The sequence below is a fragment of the Xenopus tropicalis genome, chromosome 7 (assembly GCF_000004195.4).
Source record: "Xenopus tropicalis strain Nigerian chromosome 7, UCB_Xtro_10.0, whole genome shotgun sequence".
Lineage (NCBI taxonomy): Eukaryota > Metazoa > Chordata > Amphibia > Anura > Pipidae > Xenopus > Xenopus tropicalis.
The window spans coordinates 75,178,614-75,199,362 of record NC_030683.2 but is presented as its reverse complement, the minus strand read 5'-3'; the positions used below and the strand labels follow the sequence as shown (position 1 = coordinate 75,199,362).

Here is a 20,749-nt window from a genome sequence, read left to right as displayed (position 1 = left end):
CAGTTTTGGGTTGGTTGGCATTCACAGTAATAGAACTTATTATCCAATATTATACAATATTATTGCAAGACTCATAGGGCTGCTGCTGGCAGACAGTTGAGCCAGTCGATAAACTCTGTCAAGTAAATAAACAGTCTTTGATTACCAAGAAACAATTACCACACGCAGCAAGAAACCATCCTGTCTGTGCAAAATACTGCCCGTTTATATTTATCTTACTGGGGAACTGCAGTGAGATTTGATAATACAGTTATACCAATTTGTGCCCTTGTTTATTTGAAGTTATGATGCAGTTTAATGTAATGTAATAAGGACAGAAACAACAACAATAATAGTGCATGTGGGCATGAGCATTGACTAACTGCAAAGGAAATTTATCTTGTTGGCTACAATTTGACACTGTAAATTGTGCTTATGATTTAAATACACAATTTGTTAAAATAGGGTGTTTGTATCTAATGTTTATTTTTGCTATAAAGGACAAGTATAACCAACAAGTGTTTTAAATTATCATCAGCCTCCCTCATAAATATTATGCTGCTTTATCAAATGTAGTAATAGGCGTATACATTTGTAGATTGTAAGCTCTTTTGGGCAGGGCTCTCTTCACCTCTTGTATCGGTTATTGATTGCTTTATATGTTACTCTGTATGTCCAATGTATGAAACCCACTTATTGTACAGCGCTGCGGAATATGTTAGCACTTTATAAATAAATGTTAATAATAATAATACATTGTATACTCTGTTTATTTATAGAAGCAGGAAAGCTATAGATACAATAGTTAGACTAGAGGAACAGAAAGACATACTGTTTGGAAAGGCTAATAGGCTCCAACATTGTGTCACACAGAATCCATATGGTGGTCAGTACTCCTGACACCCCAAAATTGAACTGATATCTGTTTGCTAAGAGTTTCAACCAGCCATGTAACTGTTGAATACATTTTTATTATGATTATTTATTATGGTCCTGGGGCCTTCACCAAATCAAAATACCATTGAATTCAGTGACTAGTTGCTACAGTAATTATTTATAGAAACCAGTAATTAAACGGCTAAAATAAAGAACTTAAGAACCCAAATATAAATAAATAAAAGATCAACTGCAAATAGCACTGCTATTTTTAACTATGACAATAGTACTCCCTAATGGTAACGTTGCAATCTAATGTTTGTACACCCTTCCAGGATATATGAATCATTGAGATTAAAGATACATGATGTTAAAGACCCTGAAACCACCCCATAGAGTATCACATGCAGATACCCCCGAAAATGCCTTGTGTGCCATTCTCCTAATCCTCTCAATACAAACCAATCAGGTAGAGCACGTAGAGCAGCCTAGGTAAGGATTACCTGCAATGTTTGTTTTAATTTCTACATTTGCTGTGTCTGCTGGCCCCAGAATTTGTGTGTGAGGACAAGCGCATGCTTACAGGGAACGCTGATTCCATGCCATTGTGGATACTGATTGGAAAAACCTCTGCATATGCATGTAACCCATATGCTATCAAAAGCTAGGAACATTTTTCTCAAAAATATCAAAGATGTAAATACATGTTAATATTTTTCCTCTTTGAGCTTATGTATCATCATATATAGGAGTAGATTTTTTTTTTCTTGTTTCTCCTGAATATAGTGTTTCTAGATCTACTATTTTACTTAACATATGCATTATGTATCCAAGGGACCGATATCGGCAGCTACAATCGGCCTGTGTATGGGGACCTTTACTCTTGAGGTCTTATTAGTATATCTGATGGTTTCTGTAAGACCTTCCACCCTTGACTGCCCTGACTGTCACATGTATACATTTACTAATCCTGGAGCTTATTTAAATGCTACGGATGCAGTGTTCATGATGATAACTGACTGATGTGCATTTTTCTTTCTGTAAAGGAAATAATGCCAACTAGAAACAATTCATTGTCTAGATTTGTAATATGTCTTGATACTTCACTGCATTCTAATATAAGAATTTATATAAGAATTGAAGAATTGTAAACACATTAATACATTATCAGATTTGGGGATTCTTCGAGCTAAATGGGTAATGCACAAAAAGAGGTTGTGGGAGCACTCCAAGGCTAAATAAAGTATACAAATACAATGGAAGTGCAACTGATCTGGCCAAATTAACTACAAACATACAGAAAAACAAAAGGGATTGATCAATGCACATTCCCTGGTCCCCTGTTTCATAAGTAAATTGTCTATTAGTTTCATGCTAGTGCATACAGTATATTGACAAGAAACAGGGGTTTTTAGTTACAAAATTATGATCATAAGATTGGTAAGCCACCATACCACGTCAAGGTAAACCCCGTATGGTGGGTAATGGACATAGCAGAAGCTGCAGAAAGTTATATAAAGTAAAATCCTCCATAATGGCTTAAGTACCTTTGCATCTGCCCAAATGTAGATAGCATTGGTGACAAAAACTGAATGATTAATATCATTTCTTGACTGTGCTAACAAATCTATTAAGCTCAGCCCATTGTGAAGTGTTGCAGATAGTAAACCTTGATCTTTTAGGGTGAAGAGAAAGAAAGTATATAGCATAACATAACTGCCAATAACATTCTCCCTGTAAACAGAAAAGGTTTTCCAGGATGAATAATAATTTTCCCCAACTCTACCTTAGACATAAAATACTGTTATCACAGACGCTTGTGTCTCATTTTGCTCCGTTTTACCCCTTTAAGGAGGAGGGATAGGCATAAAAAAGAAAACACAAACACACTAATAATGTTAAACCCCCAGTGGGCTGATCAAACAACAGCAGCACTCATGTTAGAAGTACAAGCAAACAACAAACTGAGGACAAAGTAGCAGTAAAGCAAGTGACACACTGGCTTGTGGCATAGTCCTTTTATGGGCTCTGCTGCTCTCTGTGCCAGTTGCTTATCATCTTTATCCATTTGCACTGGAAAACCAAATACTGAAACTCAAAGTAAAACAAATAGTGCTTCCAGAATCAGTAAAATATTCATGTTTTCATTGTATACATAGCTGGGACCCAACTCTGATTAAGATATTTAAGGGCAAAAAAATGAAATTAAAAGGTAAAAAGAAGATTCTTGGATATACCCAAGCGTGGTCAGGGACTCTACACCACATAACATAGTATTTGGTATTGTATCTGTAAACTCACTTGCAAGAACAGGTGTGCCAGTTGTTCTGGTACTGGGTAGCATGAGATATGGCAGAGAATATCTGTGCTTTATTTAGCCCAGGAGCACTGATTTATGATGGCTGAAAAGGACTCATGTGCATGTAGAATGTCAACATCCCACACAAAGATGCAGCCCCAAGGGATTCCCACCTGTTTTATCACTGTTAAACTGTCTGTTAATGTCTGCATTGGGACCTTTCCCCCAACTAACTGTTGTAATTTATGATGCTCATATTTTTAATTCAATATCCTTTTGGCGTAGTATGGATGTCTGCTTTTCCGGTTGTATTAAGCATTTTAGCAAAGCATTTTAATAAAACATTTATTGCTTCAACCTAAGGGTAACTCAGTATTTTACCCCCTTCTATCTGATCCTAAAATGTGAAATGGTTCAGAAGAGAGTGGGAGTCATTTATTAACACTGGGGGAACTTGCACCTGGGCAATAATGCGTGGAAACCAATCAAAATTTTGCTTTCAATGGTTTGCCTGCAGCTGGCAAAAGAGAGGTAATTACTGATTGGTTACTGCCCAGCTGCAAATTTGTGCTCAGCTAAACAATGCTTGATATACATTCTACCTTTTCATAATCATCTGTCCACCAGGGGATGCTATTTACAAAAGTCCCGCATGAGGGTATTCCATTAAGAGAAATTATGGTTGCTGTCATCCTTACCACATGCTGATAACTTGAGCTATATAAGCAGAATACACAAAAGAAGGAGCCCTAGGCAACCCGGTCGGGCACCTCGCCCCTGCACTGCGTTGTGACAAACGGCAGGGGCAATGACAAGAGAGCAGGACAAGGGGTAGACAGGAGAGGTTCCTTGCGCCCTAGGCAGGTGCCTCTTCTGCCTACCCCTAGCCCTGTATGTAAAAAGCAATGTATTTTGGGGTTAACCCTGTAGTTCCACAGCTTTAAATGTAGTAATTGAGAGAGGATTCATATTTCAGCAATGTTTGCAAGTCGTTGGTTACATAGCCACATTGTTGCTGTTTTGCTCTGTGTAATCTTTAGTGTGGGAGAGGCAGTTTGTACACAGCAAAAGACAAGAGTGCTAGACTATACAAAGAACAGTTCTGAGAGAGGTACAGCATAGGAAATAATAACAATTTAGAAGAGCTAAGAGCAGTAGATGGCAGTGCTGACATACATACAGTTTTTATTGTAAGAAATATTTCCTTTTACTGAAGTATAATATAAAAGTAGCGGGTTTTCCAACATATACACTTTTGCTGTGCATCAAAACACAAAGCAAAGTCAAACCTGGTTCATAATTTTCCTGCAATATAACTCTTTTGCAGCTTTCTACAGATTAGCCATTAACATCTGTAAAATGAGTACATCCATTTAGCAGACAAGGGATATCTGTGTAGAAATCACTAGAGCACAGATGGTACACATTAACTAAATCCAGGCTCTACAGCACACAGACACAGGGGTGCTGTAGGCACGTAAATTTGTATCAAGGTGTATATGGACACAATTCAGCACTGGGACATCTGACATTACATTGAGCTTAAATAACTCCTGTGACTATGAGGTTAACAGCTAGAAAGATCCTTAGCTCAGCAGAGTTATGAGGCAGGGATAGAATGTAAAGAAGAAGACCCAAGAGATGGATTCCAGCAGGCAGAGGGTCTGAGTTGCTGAAGTGGAAGTATCTCACAGAGATAATAATTAGGTCAATTTACACCTACACAAGATATATTTTTTTTCTAGCTAATTAAATGGCCAGCAGTAACACCAACAAATGAAAGTACTGTATGTGAATTTAAAAGCAAATTTAAAAAGTTCAATAGTGTTTCTTCTTCAGAATCTCTAATATGGTTTCAGCAACTAAAACAACATATAAGTAAGCTTTAATATAGTAAAAGGGTCTACCTTTCAAGTTCCCATAGCACTATAAGGCTCATATTTGATTAGTGGGCAAATTCTAAGCCATTTAAAGTACAATAGGGTAATACTTTAGTTGAGATTAATAGGGATCAGATGTAATTCATGGTTCTCTACATACCAATTGTCTTAAAACCTATTATATGAAACAAGACTGTTAGGTGAAGACACACAGAGCTGCTAGTAGCAGCTACTTGTCACAGCTACTAAAATAGACAATGCTGATCATTTGCTAATCATTGTTTCTATGGGTGAAAATTACAGAAGCAATTCTCAGTATTGTCCATGACAGGGTATTTTCTGGAGTTTAGTAGCCTTGAAAAAGTAGCCACTGTATACATATAATCTTTTGATGTAGATAATAGAATTGTCACTTTATGATTTTACTGTGGTTTTACTTTTTAGGCATGTGGCACACTCTGCTGGTGCCCAGATGTACCATACAGCTTGTCCTTTAATTGAATGGAAGGCCTGTCACTTTCAGTTGTAGGTGGCTTCAGTCAGAAAATGCACATTGGTGATTTTCTGTATGAATGACAAGTTGATTCTATTTAGCTAATGACAACCTGTAGCAGTAGCAAAAACAATGGCAGAGACTGTGCCCTGGGTACAAAATGCCTTAAATTGCTGCAAAAGAGCAGGCAGTATTTAGCATAGGAAGTACAGCACTATGTGATTGATGAAGCATATTTTGACCCACTAGCTGTAACAAGACCATTCTGAAAAATGCTCTACAGATTTCTGTATTTAAATAATGTTATGATGTTAAAAAATAAACCATTTCTTGTTTGAAATATGAATGCACTTTTTCCATTTGCTCCTACACAAGGAACCATTGCAAGCAACTTAATATAAATCTCGAACAAAGGGTTCTTAGTTCCACTCTTGCCAGTTCACAATCAGTCATCTCTGCAGTTTGTCACTTCCTCTTCCTCTGAATCAGGGGAGTGGAACGTACACCCATTACCATATATACTGAGTCATTTGCCATAGGTTTAGACATAGTAAGTATCCAAATATGTATCCGAACAATTTAGATTACTAGTTACCCCAAGGCCATAGTGCTTATTTAGATATTTGCCATTAATTCAAAACTTAGTGTGCTGAAAATAAGAAACACACATTTTCAATATATAACATGAAACAAATTGGAAAGGTCTGTAAATTAATGAACCCATTGTGTCATTTCAAAATGGTTATTCTGCATGTTTCCTGTTAATCAGTTAGTTAAGCCATGGATGTCCAACTGAAGGCTTGCAGGTCAGTTGTGGCCCTCTAGACAATTTATATGGCCCGCTTTAGAGCTACAAATATTTTTTAGTATGCTTCACATTTAATTTAAACAGGCCCTCAAATGTGAGATATGTCAAATAATCTGCCCACTGCATGGAAAAAGTTGGACAGGAATGACCTAAGCAATTACCATTGCCCATTTGAACATAAACTATAGTCTAATTTTGTTATAAACAAGATCCTTTACTACAGAGTTGCCTTACCTAGGTAGGGCATCTCTATTCTCAATATGCTGACTAAATTAATGCAGCACAACAACGCCATAGAGATACTACCAACCTCCAGCACATCAGCTGTTGTAGAACTACATAATGCATAAGGGAGTTTATGTATTGTATATCCATGCAAGCTAAGGGAATTCTGGGTGTTGTAGTTCTACAACAGTGAATTAACAGCAATTATCAGTCCATAGGTAACATGTACTAGGTTGCATTTAAACTGCTTCTTTTGGGGACATGTACAGTATTCATACAGTGGATGGTCCAGTACAAATACAGTTCAGCAGTTCATGAAGCTAAAGGAGAAATGTTTTATCCCTCTTGGCAGGTGTTTGGGGTGCAGCACAGAGCTGGATGGCAGCCTCATTGATCATCTGTCTCTGCTACAGACTGACACAATGCTGTGGAGAGACAGTGTCCTGTTCAAGGGAGGTATTGCATATAATGAAGGTGCTCCGAAATAAGCATAATATATTATATAAAGAGTTGCCATCATGCCATATTTTACAGTCCTGGCTAGTAGGAAATTATCCTCGATCCAAGTATTTTTGATAGGAACATCAACATCTGGCCAAACATTTTTAACAAAAACAAGATTGTCTATATATTATTGCCTCTTACTATTACATAACAAAGTTAAATATAAGAGAAATCACTTTTAAACAGTCATGCTACTAATGCTGCTATATTTGCAGGAACATCCAAGGCAGAAAATACACCATGATCCTCCCTTCCAGTCGACTGAACATCACACTGCCCCACCATTTTCCACAAGCAGCTAAAGCTATAGTTGTAAATATATGCTTTCCAATCACAACAGGAAGTAAGAAAAGTGCACCATTGAAAATCCTGTACACACCCATTATTAATATTTAAACAGTGTTGTGGGGAATTGTTACATTCATTTAATAAACATGATGAAACGTTCACTAATAATCCCACCAACATCTTTTTATTTTTATTATTTTGTAGACAGCCCTAAACCTCAAGAAATGTATGGAAATGTAGATGCTTAACATAGAGATCTACAATTTGACCCCTTATGAAAAAGGCAGGTCGCACTGTACTTGATAACTTTCCTATACGCCGGCAGCTATCTAATAATCCTAACAGTAGCAGTATAAAAATGTGTTCGTTGTATGTAGGGTTAGCAGTTCATTGCAGTGCATTTTTCAAGCTATTGGAGTAGTACAATGAAGCTCTTGCAGAGCATTTTCTGCTGTGTGTGCAGGTGCCTGCGCCTTTAAATGGCTGGGGGCGGGGCCGATGACACAATGGTGTAGGGCTTGCACTCTCCTCACGCTGCACTATGCCTGGGAAAGCGAGCAGCCAGTGTGTGTATGTATGTGTGAGTGTGTTGTGCCTGCCTTGAAGTGCATCACTACATGGGACGCACGGCTCTGCTGCTCTGTGTATTTCTATGAATATTTCTAGCTGCAAGGAGAAAGCACTTTGTACCTGAATGTGGATTATTACACGGGACAGAGGGGGCTCGAATTCTCAAGGAAAACTAATCTGCCAGGAAAAGTGGGCTTTTCAGACGGGACTCCCAAGCCTCCCATGCAGCTTTGCCCGAATTGTGCCTGCAGTGGCAGCAGCGAAAGGAATACCGAGGGCTCAAACAGGGATTCAGCGCTTGTTGGGATGTTTGTCCTGAATGGATGGGGCCACTGAATTCTGCTCTGGCAAGTGACTAGCACCGCAGGAGTTACTCTATATGCGCCTACTGCCCATTTATTTGTGGGTGTCGGGCACCCCATCTGCACCTAATAGAGGAATTAGAGGCTTTACATGGAAAGGCAGAAGATGAGCTTTATGGGCAAAACCTTCACCTGCGTTTTATTTGTGTCCGTATGTTCCGTCCTAGGTAAGAATATCTGATGGCCAGAGACTGGTGCTGGTGAATAATTGTAGGTCACTTTTTTTTTTTTAAGGATTTAAAGGGTAAATATTAAACTTTAGCTTCTTCTCGAATCATGAAAACCTAAGGGCAGATAAATCAAAATGCAAGATTAGAGTTTATTCATTTGTATGGGATTTTCACAAGCATATTTATCAATGAGTGAAATTTAGAGTTCACCACTTTATAGTCTAAAAATCCCATAGAAATGATTAGGAAGTGGGTGATTTTTTCTGTGGTGAGAGCTAAGTAGACCTGTGTACTGAGGTCTCTTTGAGCTTCTTTCGTTTGTGCTGGTTCTGTATACCTCTCTAGGCTGCTTCTGTATGCTTCTGTACTCTGTGTATACTTTAGGGCACTTGAACCCGCTGGTATCTGAATGATATTCTAGTGGTGAGTACTAGTAGCTCTGGGCATGGAGTCCTCTCTTGGTTCAGTCTCTTAAGGGACAAGCAGCCTCAGAACCCTCTTTTCCTTCCTTGGAAGGCAGAGACTTGCCTGGGGGAAAGTTGTGAGCTTTCATACTAAGCTGGTTGAAGTGGCTGGGCTTCTTTGCTAGCATTTTTTCAGCATTGTTTATATTTATTTATTTTAAATTAATAAATAATGATTACAGAAGGAGACAGTAGGATTAGAGGGCTCTGTTTCCAAGAGCCTTCAATTTAAAGAACTTCTTCTCTTTGTAGTCATTGTCATAGACAATGCTTATTGCATGCAACAGCTTATTAAGACTTGTTTGGGAGAAACTGAGATCCTCCTGGCCCTCAAGAGGTTAACTGTCACTAAGGACTCTCTCCTTACTGGTGCTCTAGCACAAGTAGAGTTAAATGCCAGGATATGAAGGCTTTGTATTTTCTTCAATGTTAAAAGGGACAGAATTAACAATACAGATCTGTGAACCGTGAAATTCCACAGTTATTTGATATCCCCTACTCGCCATCAATTAGATCAAGAGAAATTGTATTCATTTGAGTTGAATTCATTCAAATGGCTATTTTAATAGGGACTAGTATAAAGAAACTCCAAATCAGATAGCACTCCATGCAATGTGTTTATGTTACAGTTTGATGGCACACTTGGGGACTGACCTTTTTATTGGGTTGTACAGATGGGTGGAAGAGAGCCTGAACTATTTGATCTGTAATGTAGAATATTCCCGAGGAACATTGTTTGTTTGTGGATCTTTTTCTTTGAACTGTATGTGACAGCCTGGAGAATTTTTCAGATGTATTGTAGATACACTGGAGTAGCCCTAAAGTGGAGGGACCTGTATGTAACTGGTTGCAGGGGCCAGGCATTAGGAGCTGCATGCCCTAGGGGCCTGGGGAGCATTCAGGCTGGGTTTTATGGCCCTGAAGTTGAAATTCTTTAGTAATTCAAGCCACAGAATGTTTTATAGCCTTCTATAGACTTTGACACCTTGACAGTTTTTTTTTCTCCCAGTGACAAAAGCAACGGTTTTAAGTTTCTACAAAGTCAGTTGGGTGCTAGGAAAGTGTGTTAAAGAATTATGTTCTGAAAAGTAACAACAAAAAAGGGTTTCTCTTTCAGGATGAGTGTTAACCGTTTTAGTTCCAGTGACACATACCCCATATGTTTAGGGACTAGCAGCAGTTACCACTTGAAAAAACAGGTTTGGTACATGTAGACATATGTCTTTATTAAATATCATTATATATATTACACAATGTTTTATTTTGCAAGAGTAAACCTTTCAAAATTCTCAAGCATTATCTGGTAAAATTCTATAGGATCTAATAGGCTACCTTTTATACAGGTGACCAGGCTTGCCCTTACTGTATGTAATTATAATGGTACATTCACAAACAAGCTCATGTGTTTAATTTAAAAATTAAATTGTTTCCTTGGGTGACGTTTCCCACATTATCAGCACAGATTTTCTTTACTGGCATATTGATGCTGTCCATTGAGGATATTGCCCTTTTTTTTTCATGAATATTTATAGCAATAATCACTTTTACCTTAATAAATTCTAACTTAAGTGCCCAAACTAGCAACATAATTGGCTTAGAAATTGCTTCCCATTAATTAAAATTCTTACTAGTTAGTTCTGAAATCATGGCTTCAGGGAGATCTTCTTAGTTCTATTCAGTGCAGAAAGCGCATTGTGGCATCAAGACCACTCGCTGGAGTAATTGAGCTGGGAACTTTGTTTCAGAACACCTCATTTTTGTTAAGCGTCAGGTCAAAGCTCAAGCGACAACATAAAATAGAAATTCATACACAAGCAGTTCATTGTCTAATGTGCCATGGATAATGTTTATCATAGCTGTAATATATTACTGGAAAAAGTTAATCAAATTTGTATGCTATAATAAAAGTGATCCTCACATGTTTCTGTCTAATTTAGGAAGTGGGTCAATATGCACTAATATTCAGTAGCATTTGGCCAGAAATGTACAGTTCCCTTTCATGCTGGGCATGGGGCAGTGTGAAACCCTATTAGGCTGACTGTAGTCTTCCCAATCATAGCTTTGCATATTACAGGTATGGGACCTGTAATCCAGAATGCTTGGGACCTGGAGTTTTCTGGATAAGAGGTCATTCTGTAATTTGGATCTCCATACTTAAAGTCTACTAAAAACTAATTTAAACATTAAATAAACCCAGTTGGAGTGTTTTGCGACCAATAAGGATTCATGTTAGGGTCAAGTACAAACTACTGTTTTGTTATTACAAGGAAAAGGGAAATATGTTTATAAATTTTGGATTGATTAAAATTAGGTCTATTTGGAGCTTTCTGGATACCAAATTTCCAAATAACTTATCCCGTACCTTTATAACAACCTATCACAGGTTTGTGTGAAGGGCAAGCATGTAGCCCCAGCATGAGTAATTTAAGAATGCTACTGGGAGGTAGAAAGGAAGGTGCACGTGGATTTGACCTAACAAAAATTATTTAGATTTACAAAGTATAATTAAATCTTCAGAACTCTTTAAAAATCTGCCTCTTGTAGTACATACAAAGGGGTGTTTTTAAGTTTTGTGCATATCGCGCAAGCATCCCATTTATGCCCACCTACCGCTGTTGTGTTCTGTAACCACATCTTGCAATGCAGTCAAATATGTTGCAGACTTAAAGGAGAAGGAAAGGCTAAGTCACTTGGGGGTGCCAAAATGTTAGGCACCCCCAAGTGACTTTAATCGCCTACCTTTTTCCCCCGGGGTTAGGAGAAGAAGGAGGAGAAAACTGCACCAGCCCGGGGTACATGCAGAGAGTGTTTCCTCTTCCTTATTTTTTCTGTCTTTGGAATCCCTGGGCATGCGCAGTAGAGTGAAAAAGCTGACATTCTTGTTTTTTCGTATGCTGCACATGTGCAAGCGCGCAAAGACAGAAGCAGGAGTTTGGGATTGCCTAACATTTTGGCACCCGCAAGTAACTTTGCCTTTCCTTCTCCTTTAAAAATACCTGTGGGACTGGGTCCTTGAAATGATCCTGAGACATTTTTTGGTATTGTGTCAGTATACTTTAGAAGTCAGAACACTGCTGGTGCTATTTGTTATGTCCTCATATTAATCGCTAGGTAATGTGTCAGTATCCAAACAAACCAAAAATGTAGGGACTGAATAAGGCCATGGCTGTTGTCCTATTTCAATTTGTCTGCATGGGCCTGTATGTGATCCAGTGATTAACATGAGGGCCAAAACAATTGGAATGTCTTAATTTTGATTTGTCTAGCTCAGTTTAACAAGCAGTGTGCTAACTTAACTTATTGTGTTTTAGTATTTATTTTTTTTCCTACCTTAAAGCGCATTAACTGCAAGATGGCTTGATACAACAATGCCTTTGCTAGACAGTGCTAGCCCTTTATTACGGGCTATCGGTATTACTTCAGGTTTCCGATACTATGTAAGGTTTATTAATATTCAAAATATTTTCAAATGACACACCCCTGAACTGTTTGTGAGGGAATAAGAGTACTCATGGGGGCTGTGGGTGAAGAGATGCAAGGCTGTATTTAGAGAATGTTAGGGACATAAGCAGCAATTAAAAGTATTCTAATGCACTGTCCTTGAGGACTAGCCTTGGAGAACTACTAATTTAGTAAACTGTAATATCCTTTTCCCCCTGCTGTCAAATGTTGTTATCATAGAACATGTTTGTATAATTAAATAGCCATTCACTTCCTTTAAACCTTCTCCTATTTTTTAATAGTTTAACACTCGACAGTTTGATCCTAGGTTACTTCCTGTGTCTAAATGCCTTTGTGTTGCCTCTGTCCCAAATATCCTTATATGACGACACGTATAGAGTGCCTTTTCTAGTAAAATGTTGGTGAAAAAAGTTTATATTTTGAATCTTTTATTAAATCAGATGTACAAATACATTAGAATGTTAGTACTTTAATGCAGGTGTGGCAGTCTTATCAACGTGGGCGTGTTTACAAATGCAAGTGCTAAGTGCAAATTGCTGAAATGTGTGCAGATTGTCATGTTTTTAAACCCATGGTGTGTCTTTTCCCAGTATTACTGCATAATAGCAGGTTTCCACTAATTAGTGAATGTAGTGATATTTGTGGTGTGCTGAGGTTTGGGGCCCCAGTAACGACAATAGTATGTGATCCATTTGAAAGTCAGTTGTGTCTATCAGGGCAACTTGCAAATAGTATTGTGGGGTCATTTCCTCAAAGCAAGTGTTAATACAAAGGCTATTTTGCACCTTGCATACAGTTTATGAAAGCAATCTGAACCATTATATTGGCAATCAACAAAGATTGTAAGGGGAGTGTATAAACTCCCATACTCCAAAAACATACAAGAAGGTTAATTTGCTCCTGATGATAAGAATGACCACAGTCTGTTTGTGTGTCTGGGGCCTAAAGGTGGCCATACACGCACCGATATTATCGTACGAAACCTCGTTTCGTACGATAATCGGTGCGTGTATGGCATGTCGGCGAGTCGACCGATATCGCAGGAAGCTGCCGATATCGGACGACTCGCCGATCGGACAAGTTTGAAAATTTTGATCGGGCGCCATAGAAGGCGCCTGACCAAAATTCTCACTTCAGAGCTGAATCGGCAGAAGGAGGTAGAAATCCTATTGTTTCTACCTCCTTACCTGCCGATTCAGTCCTGAATGGTGTGTGGCGGATCTTACGATGTTTCGTGCGACCGATGGTCGCACGAAACATCGTCGGATCGCCACGTGTATGGCCACCTTTAGACTTTAATATGCAGTCGGGCAGGGACCGACTGCAAATGACGTTTGCTCTGAATAATACTACTAATAATAATAGTATCTTGTCAGCAGCTTCACTAGATGGTTGCAAAGTCTAGTACCTATGGGATTTTATGTTTGTCCTCTTCTATGACATCAGTTGGCCCCTCTAAATGCACTAAAAAAGATGGAAAAAAAAGTCCATGGAGCAGTACAACAGCTGGCGTGGGCCTGTAAAAACACTTCCCATATGGTGTTGGCCCTTCCTCCACAGTATGATCAAGAGAGCAGGTGAACAGGGATGGCCTGTAATTCTCTGAATTTCCAGTCATGGATGTTGGGCAAAACATGCATATCTTAAAAAAAGCACATATACATGGCTAAAGGGCATATTTTTGTAGTAGGTTGCTAAGTAGCAAATAAATCCTGCAGTTTAGGGGCAGTAGTAAATACGACCACAACAAGTCTGGAATGTAACGTCTCTAAGCAACTGTATGCATCCTAAAATAACGCTGTGTTTTACAACACCACAAAATTCTATGAACTTTCCCATTGCCAGCTTACTCTTGATGCTCACCATGTAATATGTTTATTTCTTCTTAATGTTCTAGTATTATGATGCCAGGGCCATATATTGTCATGTCTTTATTACTATCATGCATTAGGGAGTTATGTGGGAACATTTCATCCAATGGTCCGTTGCAATCAAAATAATAAAAGTGGTTGTTGTGGGTTACTATGCTAGAAAATGCATTTTCCAGTTGAATTTTAAACCATGACCTAAAAATAATTGGCAAGCCTGAAAAAGTCATGTATTATGTTAACCATAGTAAAGAACAGGTGATTGTGCCAATATGACTGAATCATTAGTTACCTGGCATTTACTCAGGAAAGCTTGTTATATCTTGGCATCTTAAGGACCAGAAAATTTGTAAACTAGAAGTCTTGACATATACTGTGATTTCAGTCAGTACAGTTATAGTCTCAACTGCATTAGGAAGTTAATGGGACAATTAAGTTTATTGCTTGAATAAAACATCCATATTCAACAACATGTAAGGTGCCCAGCCTTTCCTTTAAATTAATGGTGGCCATGAAAAAATCATTTTTCAGAAGGGGTAGGAAGTAGTAGTAACTCCTCACCATATATAAGCACCTTAACAAAGAGGGAAGAGAGAATCGTAGCTTTTGCCTTTATTTTGGTAGTGCTGAAAGTGGCTTCTTTGTTAGCAAATTTGCACAGAGCTTTCTTCAATGTATTTTTGGTTATTTCTGGGTATTGTGTTGATAATTCAGCAATAATTGCTATCTAGTGTCCAATACTAATCTATATTGTTATGGCTTCAATTACAGAGAAAGCTTAGAGTAATAACATGCAGTGCTGAAGTCAGTGGTCCTTCAGGTAATTAGAATAAGAAAAGAGACAGCGGGCATTTACTTAACGAGGTCAAAGGAAGATGCTCAAGGTGACTATTAGAGGATTTGAAAGGGGGAGGGAAAATTTGTTCTTTCAGCACAGAATAAATCTTGACAAGGTGCCTTGAGAATACAAATATATTTTCTGTGCAACCTGACTTCTGCAAAAAAAGAAGGGAAAAAGAAAATCAAACCTGACACAGGATTAAGAAAACCATTCCAGCAGCCAAGTAGTATGGTTTATGGAAATGTCCTCGACATCTGGGCTCAAGGAGTCAAAGAGTATGCACCACAGGCATTGATTTTTCCTCATTGCTTATACATTAGGTGACCAGGCATTCATTTTAATGCAGGGTGTTTGAAGTGGTACATATGAACAACTGAACCATTCACTGTATGTCCTGCATGAAGAGGGCTTGATTGCTTGAATACACATATTGGTTTGGCACAAGTTAGGCTAAACAGTAACTTTTGGTCAGTGCTCCTCATCTACCATTTCATAAATAGGGCAAGCTGGGAGTCGGCAGTACTATTTCTGTGAGATAAGGAGACCTGTAGGATCACCTTTTCTGATCTATAAAGTGATAAGCCCAGAATAAGTATGCAAGTTTTTAAATATCAGTGATATATTGCTGATGTGTTTGTAGTACTACATCATTTAAAGCAATCAACTGCATTTTGTGGTTTAAAAGATTCTTACCAGCCATAGGTTTTAACAGGATTTTAGATTTTTATAAAAGTGCAGATTTACCCTTTTGTCTTTGTGCAGTACATTTTGATTAATTTTGGTATGGAGAGAGGTTTGCAGTTAAAAAAAGCCAGGGAGGAACAAAACAGTGTTCATATCTAACTTAGTCACACTTTGTCAGTAGACTGGCAGATTGATCAGTTACGGTGGATTCCAGTAGAATATTTTGCAGCTTTAAGCTAACATGATACGAATGTTATACTAGAACAGGAAATCCCCTGCCCTTGATGTCATGTCCAGAGTAAGTGGTGACTGAATACAACCAGTTGCAGGTCTGTAACAACAGAAGGACACAGACATTCCAGGCACCAAATTATTCCTTTCCTCTATTGTGTCTCGGATCAGCCTGCCAGTCCAAAATAGGAAACTAAGGAAGTGAGCAGTAAATATAAAAAAATCCAGAGTTTACTATTTGTTATGTAAATAGCATGTGGTTTTTAATTTAAAAGATAAGGTAACAAGCCAAGTAAATTTGTTTATCTTTAAGTGCTATTTCTTGCCAGCAAATATTTTGAAACTGATCCCATGGCTCCTTATCTCCTTTTCAGAAATGCCATACTAGTATGGTTAGGGGTGGCAATTGAACACCTGTGTCTGCAAGTCAGTGTTACCTATTGCTAGAATTTTCTATAGCTGCATATGTTTTGGTAATAATCACTGAGCCAGGGGAGGGTAAAGGATAAGAGCATAGTCATATCATATATACTTTGTTTTCCATTTTAACAGCTTCATGATTTTTCTGCTTAAAACAACTAGATAGAAGCCATTGGCCCAGCACTACAACTGCAACTGGTTTGTTCTTTGTTCTACTTTGTGGTCACTTGATTAGATTACTGCATACATATTGGCCCATTCTAATTTGGGTTTTCCATTGTAACCATCAATGATCCTTGGCCATGCAGTTTTCTGTTGAGAGCAATGACCCAGAAGTCTGACTAAACTGGACAACCTTATAACCTAGTGTATAATTAACCTAAATTATAAATCTCCATGTCTGTTATTCCATAAGATAGCTATTATGGCCACATATACTTTCCTTTATATCATGCCTTACGCTTTAGTGAATTTTGCACTCTGTAAATCCTACCTAATTTATTGCAGTCATATGTAGAGGCCCTAATAATATTTTTGATGTATGGAGTTTATTTTTGTTATGGTTTTAAAAGACATTGTTGCGTCTGGTGAACACAATGCACATCACTCACCATTTCATTGGTGGATGACTGGGTGTTCCATTTGGTTCCATTAAGCCTGTAGTGGTGTTCACACAAAGCAAAGATAGGAGCATACTGGTCATCCTTACAATCCATATGTATAAAAAAACTCTTGAGTCTTGACACACTGTCATTTTTTAGTCTAGCTGTGTTTTATAGAAAGTGATTATTTTCTAAGGTGAAGAATGCTTTACAGCAGAAAATTTTAAGAGGGAGATATAAATCCTGTTGATCATTAATCATTTGTGACTGTGCATTGTCTTAATGACCTCTTTCATATGGGCTGAATAATTTTGCACAGACCAGAGTATATTGCCTTTCAAACAATAAGATCCTAAAAAGAAGGGAGGAAAGAAAACAATTACATGGACATGCTGGTTTGTTCCATTTTCTCCAGTCTTATGTAGGTATTTTGCTTTGTCTTTCTATTGTATTTTAAAAAGAATGTTGTAGTTCACAAAAAACACCCTCTTCCACTCTAATCTGTGTGGACATTTGCAACTGAATTCCTAGGCCCTCTCCGGGTAGATTCTAGAAAGTTGAGTTAGTGTTAGAATAAAATGGCAGAAAAGCCATTATTGTAAGGCCTTGCCTTTTCTTTTGACAGTGGGATCAAGACAGATTAGCTGCTTTAGGTGTTCTTTTAAGAAGAGATCTATAGCAACTGTTGGAGGCAGGATCAGAATGTGAAAAAGGCACTAGGACAGTGAATGCACAAGTGCCAAACAAATTGAAATTTACATTGCAAAACAACAATGAGGGTCAGCTAATTACCAAAACCATGGTATGCGAAAAAGAAAAATGGTGTTTGGGGACTCTTATTTTCTTTGACTCATTGGGAGATACTGTATTAAAAATGTACTTTCCGTGTTTCACTATATGTTATTCTAACCACCCGCTATGTTTTCTGATATTTTGCTTGGCTCTGTCTTCCCTATATCTCACTGTATAATTGCAGCATTTCTAGTTTCTGAAACAGATAATCTTAGCCAATTTTGTCTTGTACATTTAAAGCTGAAATATTTTAAAGCATGAAACATCATGTTAAATGCTTAGTGGCTCATAAAATGTAATTGTTAACAAGACATGGAGTTAAGAATCCATTTGGAAGAAGTCAGTGTTTCTAGTTGTCCTATCTGCCTATGGGGAATGTGTAAAGATGCCAGGACAGGTGAAATTATATAGGTTATATTTTTTTTGTAGAAAAAAAGACTGAGAGTTGCAATTCAGCAACAACTGGAGGCATCAGTCTTTACACCCCTGAGGTGAATAAAATGCCCCAGTTTTCATACATTTTTACCACAGGTATAAGTCACTGCTTAAAACAGAGAGACAGAGAGTAACAGAGAGAACCAAAAAGCTGTATTGGCCATAAATGTGTAAGGCACCACTGGGAAAGAACCATAATGCAGTGTATACATTTATATGGCAAGCCAGTTGTGTTTTGGGGTATTTAAAAAAATGTCAACATTTACCCTTGGGGGTTTCTGTTGCTGCATAGACCATACTGGATTGTTTCATGCTCTGATGAAATTCTTAGGGCTCATTTACATCTGCAGACACATTGAGCACAGTCCAGTCGCCATGTTTTTATCCCACAATGCAGCATTTTCCCCCAAAAAGCTTCAGTTGAGCCAAATATTTTTAAAGTCAGCCTGGCGTAATTTCCAGTGTTCAATGTGCGAATGACGTCTGAGTCTGATTCCTTGGGTGCAAGTGTGCTGCACCTATGTGTGTGGGAAAGGAACCCTGAGCTGGTCATGAGGTGTTAGCTCCAGGGTTCCCCTGTGTCAGTAGACAGAGAAGGACTGAGTGGCACCAAGCCACTATAGGGAAGTGCAAAGAGCGCATTTTGCCCAAGCACTTTTAATGAAAGTGGTTTTATGTGCAAATTGCCCACTGCATCTGTGGAGCACCCTTGAGTACTTGATAACAGGCTATAGGGGAGAATATGTGCATTCTTGAGATGGACGAATTTTTATTCAGTATGTTTTGTTGACCATAGTGTTGTCAAAATCATGCAGTACATTGATTAGCTGTGCTGGCTTTTTGGGTAATAAGATTCAGTGTCATGATTCCCTTGGGCAAAGCTGATAGAGATTCAAGTTGTTTATATTTTAAACAAAAGCATATTTCAAATAAAATATGTTACACCACCTAGTTTTATGGTTTTATTTGCAATTGGGGAAAAAGTTATAGGAACACGAGGGTTGATTCACTAAAGTGCGCTAAATCGAGCGCTATTTATAGCATGCGTTAAAATTTTAACACGCGCTAATGAACGCAGCGCGCTACTTGTCGCGCACGCTAATTAACGCACGTGCACTACTTAACGCGTGCATGCCATATTAGCCATACACACCATTACGTTCGTAAACCTACTTTTTTTGAAAATGACCATTTCTCTGCAAACTGGAGGCTACATTACTCTAGGGCCAACACATACTTGAATAAATCACACTGCAAAGTCCATATTGTGTTGCCAAAAGCTCATGAACTGTACTTTTCTATAATTACCGTCTGCCCCAAGTAGGTGATAATTTTCGTATAGACTAATGCGATATTTAGCGCATCTAAGGGGCTGATTTACTAAGACACGATTTCGAATCCGAATTGGAAAAATTCAGATTGGAAACGAACATTTTGCGACTTTTTCGTATTTTTTGCGATTTTTTCGGCGTCTTTACGATTTTTGCGAAAAAACGCGAGTTTTTCGTAGCCATTACGAAAGTTGCGCAAAGTCACGATTTTTTTCGTAGCGTTAAAACTTGCGCGCAAAGTCGCGCCTTTTTCGTAGCGTTAAAACTTTGCAAGTTTTAACGCTACGAAAAAATCGCGACTTTGTGCAACTTTCGTAATGGCTACGAAAAACTTGCGTTTTTGCGCAAAAATCGTAAAGACGCCGAAAAAATCGCAAAAAATACAAAAAAAATAGCTAAATACCGATCATTACGAAAAAAACGCAATCAGACGCATTCGGCCCGTTCGTGGGTTAGTAAATGTGCCCCTAAGTGTTTGTGAATCATGCGTTAGTATTATTTCTGCACGAGAATTAACGCAATGCGCTAAAATTAACGCATGCGGTTGCGTGCTATTTAATGCACGCAATATGTGACTTAACACATGCGATAATACTTTAGCGAATCACGCGGTTTTTTTGCGTCAATTTTAACGCAAAAAAGCAAGCAATAACGCTTATCGCACTTTACTGAATCAACCCTATAATGTTTATTTTTTTTACATAATTACATTCAGCTAGTTTAAAAGCCAGAGGATTATCATGCCTATGGCACATTTCCATATTTTATTTATTCTTTCAAAGCCCCTAAGTAAAATAGCTGGATTATTGAAGCTCTCAATTAGGCATCCTGTTTTTAACTGCTGCTAAGTCAGGCAGGTAACTTCCACAATCCTCTTTTGTCTAATTGGACTTCATGATTTCCATTCTTGTGTTCTGCCCACCACCCCGGGGTTTCTTCTACAGCAATGCAAATTGTTGCTTGCCATTCAGCTGGTGTGGCTCTAAACAACACAAAGAGAGTACGACAACATATGCATAAAAGATACACAAGAATTCCCCAAGAAGGCTGTCCAGAATTCAAATTAATATGCTATGGTCTAAGTAATGTCCTTAAATAACCTTACTTAATATAGATAATATAGATAATATAAAAATTGAGAGTAAATATAGAATAGGATCCCTAG

The 20,749-nt window shown here is 38.1% G+C and overlaps 1 protein-coding gene across 3 annotated transcripts in view; it reads left to right on the top strand.

Annotated features, from left to right (window-relative positions):
• The window catches only part of robo3 (roundabout guidance receptor 3), a 226,531-nt gene that overhangs the window by 108,477 nt on the left and 97,305 nt on the right, over positions 1-20,749 (top strand). The window contains exon 1 of one of the 3 annotated variants that reach the window (XM_012966982.3): positions 7,880-8,451. The exons of the other annotated variants lie outside the window; for them this stretch is intronic. Within the exon in view, the coding sequence (XP_012822436.2) occupies positions 8,376-8,451 (76 nt within the window). The 5' untranslated portion in view covers positions 7,880-8,375. Of the gene's footprint in view, positions 1-7,879; positions 8,452-20,749 lie in introns of those variants that run through there. 3 annotated transcript variants of the gene reach the window in all.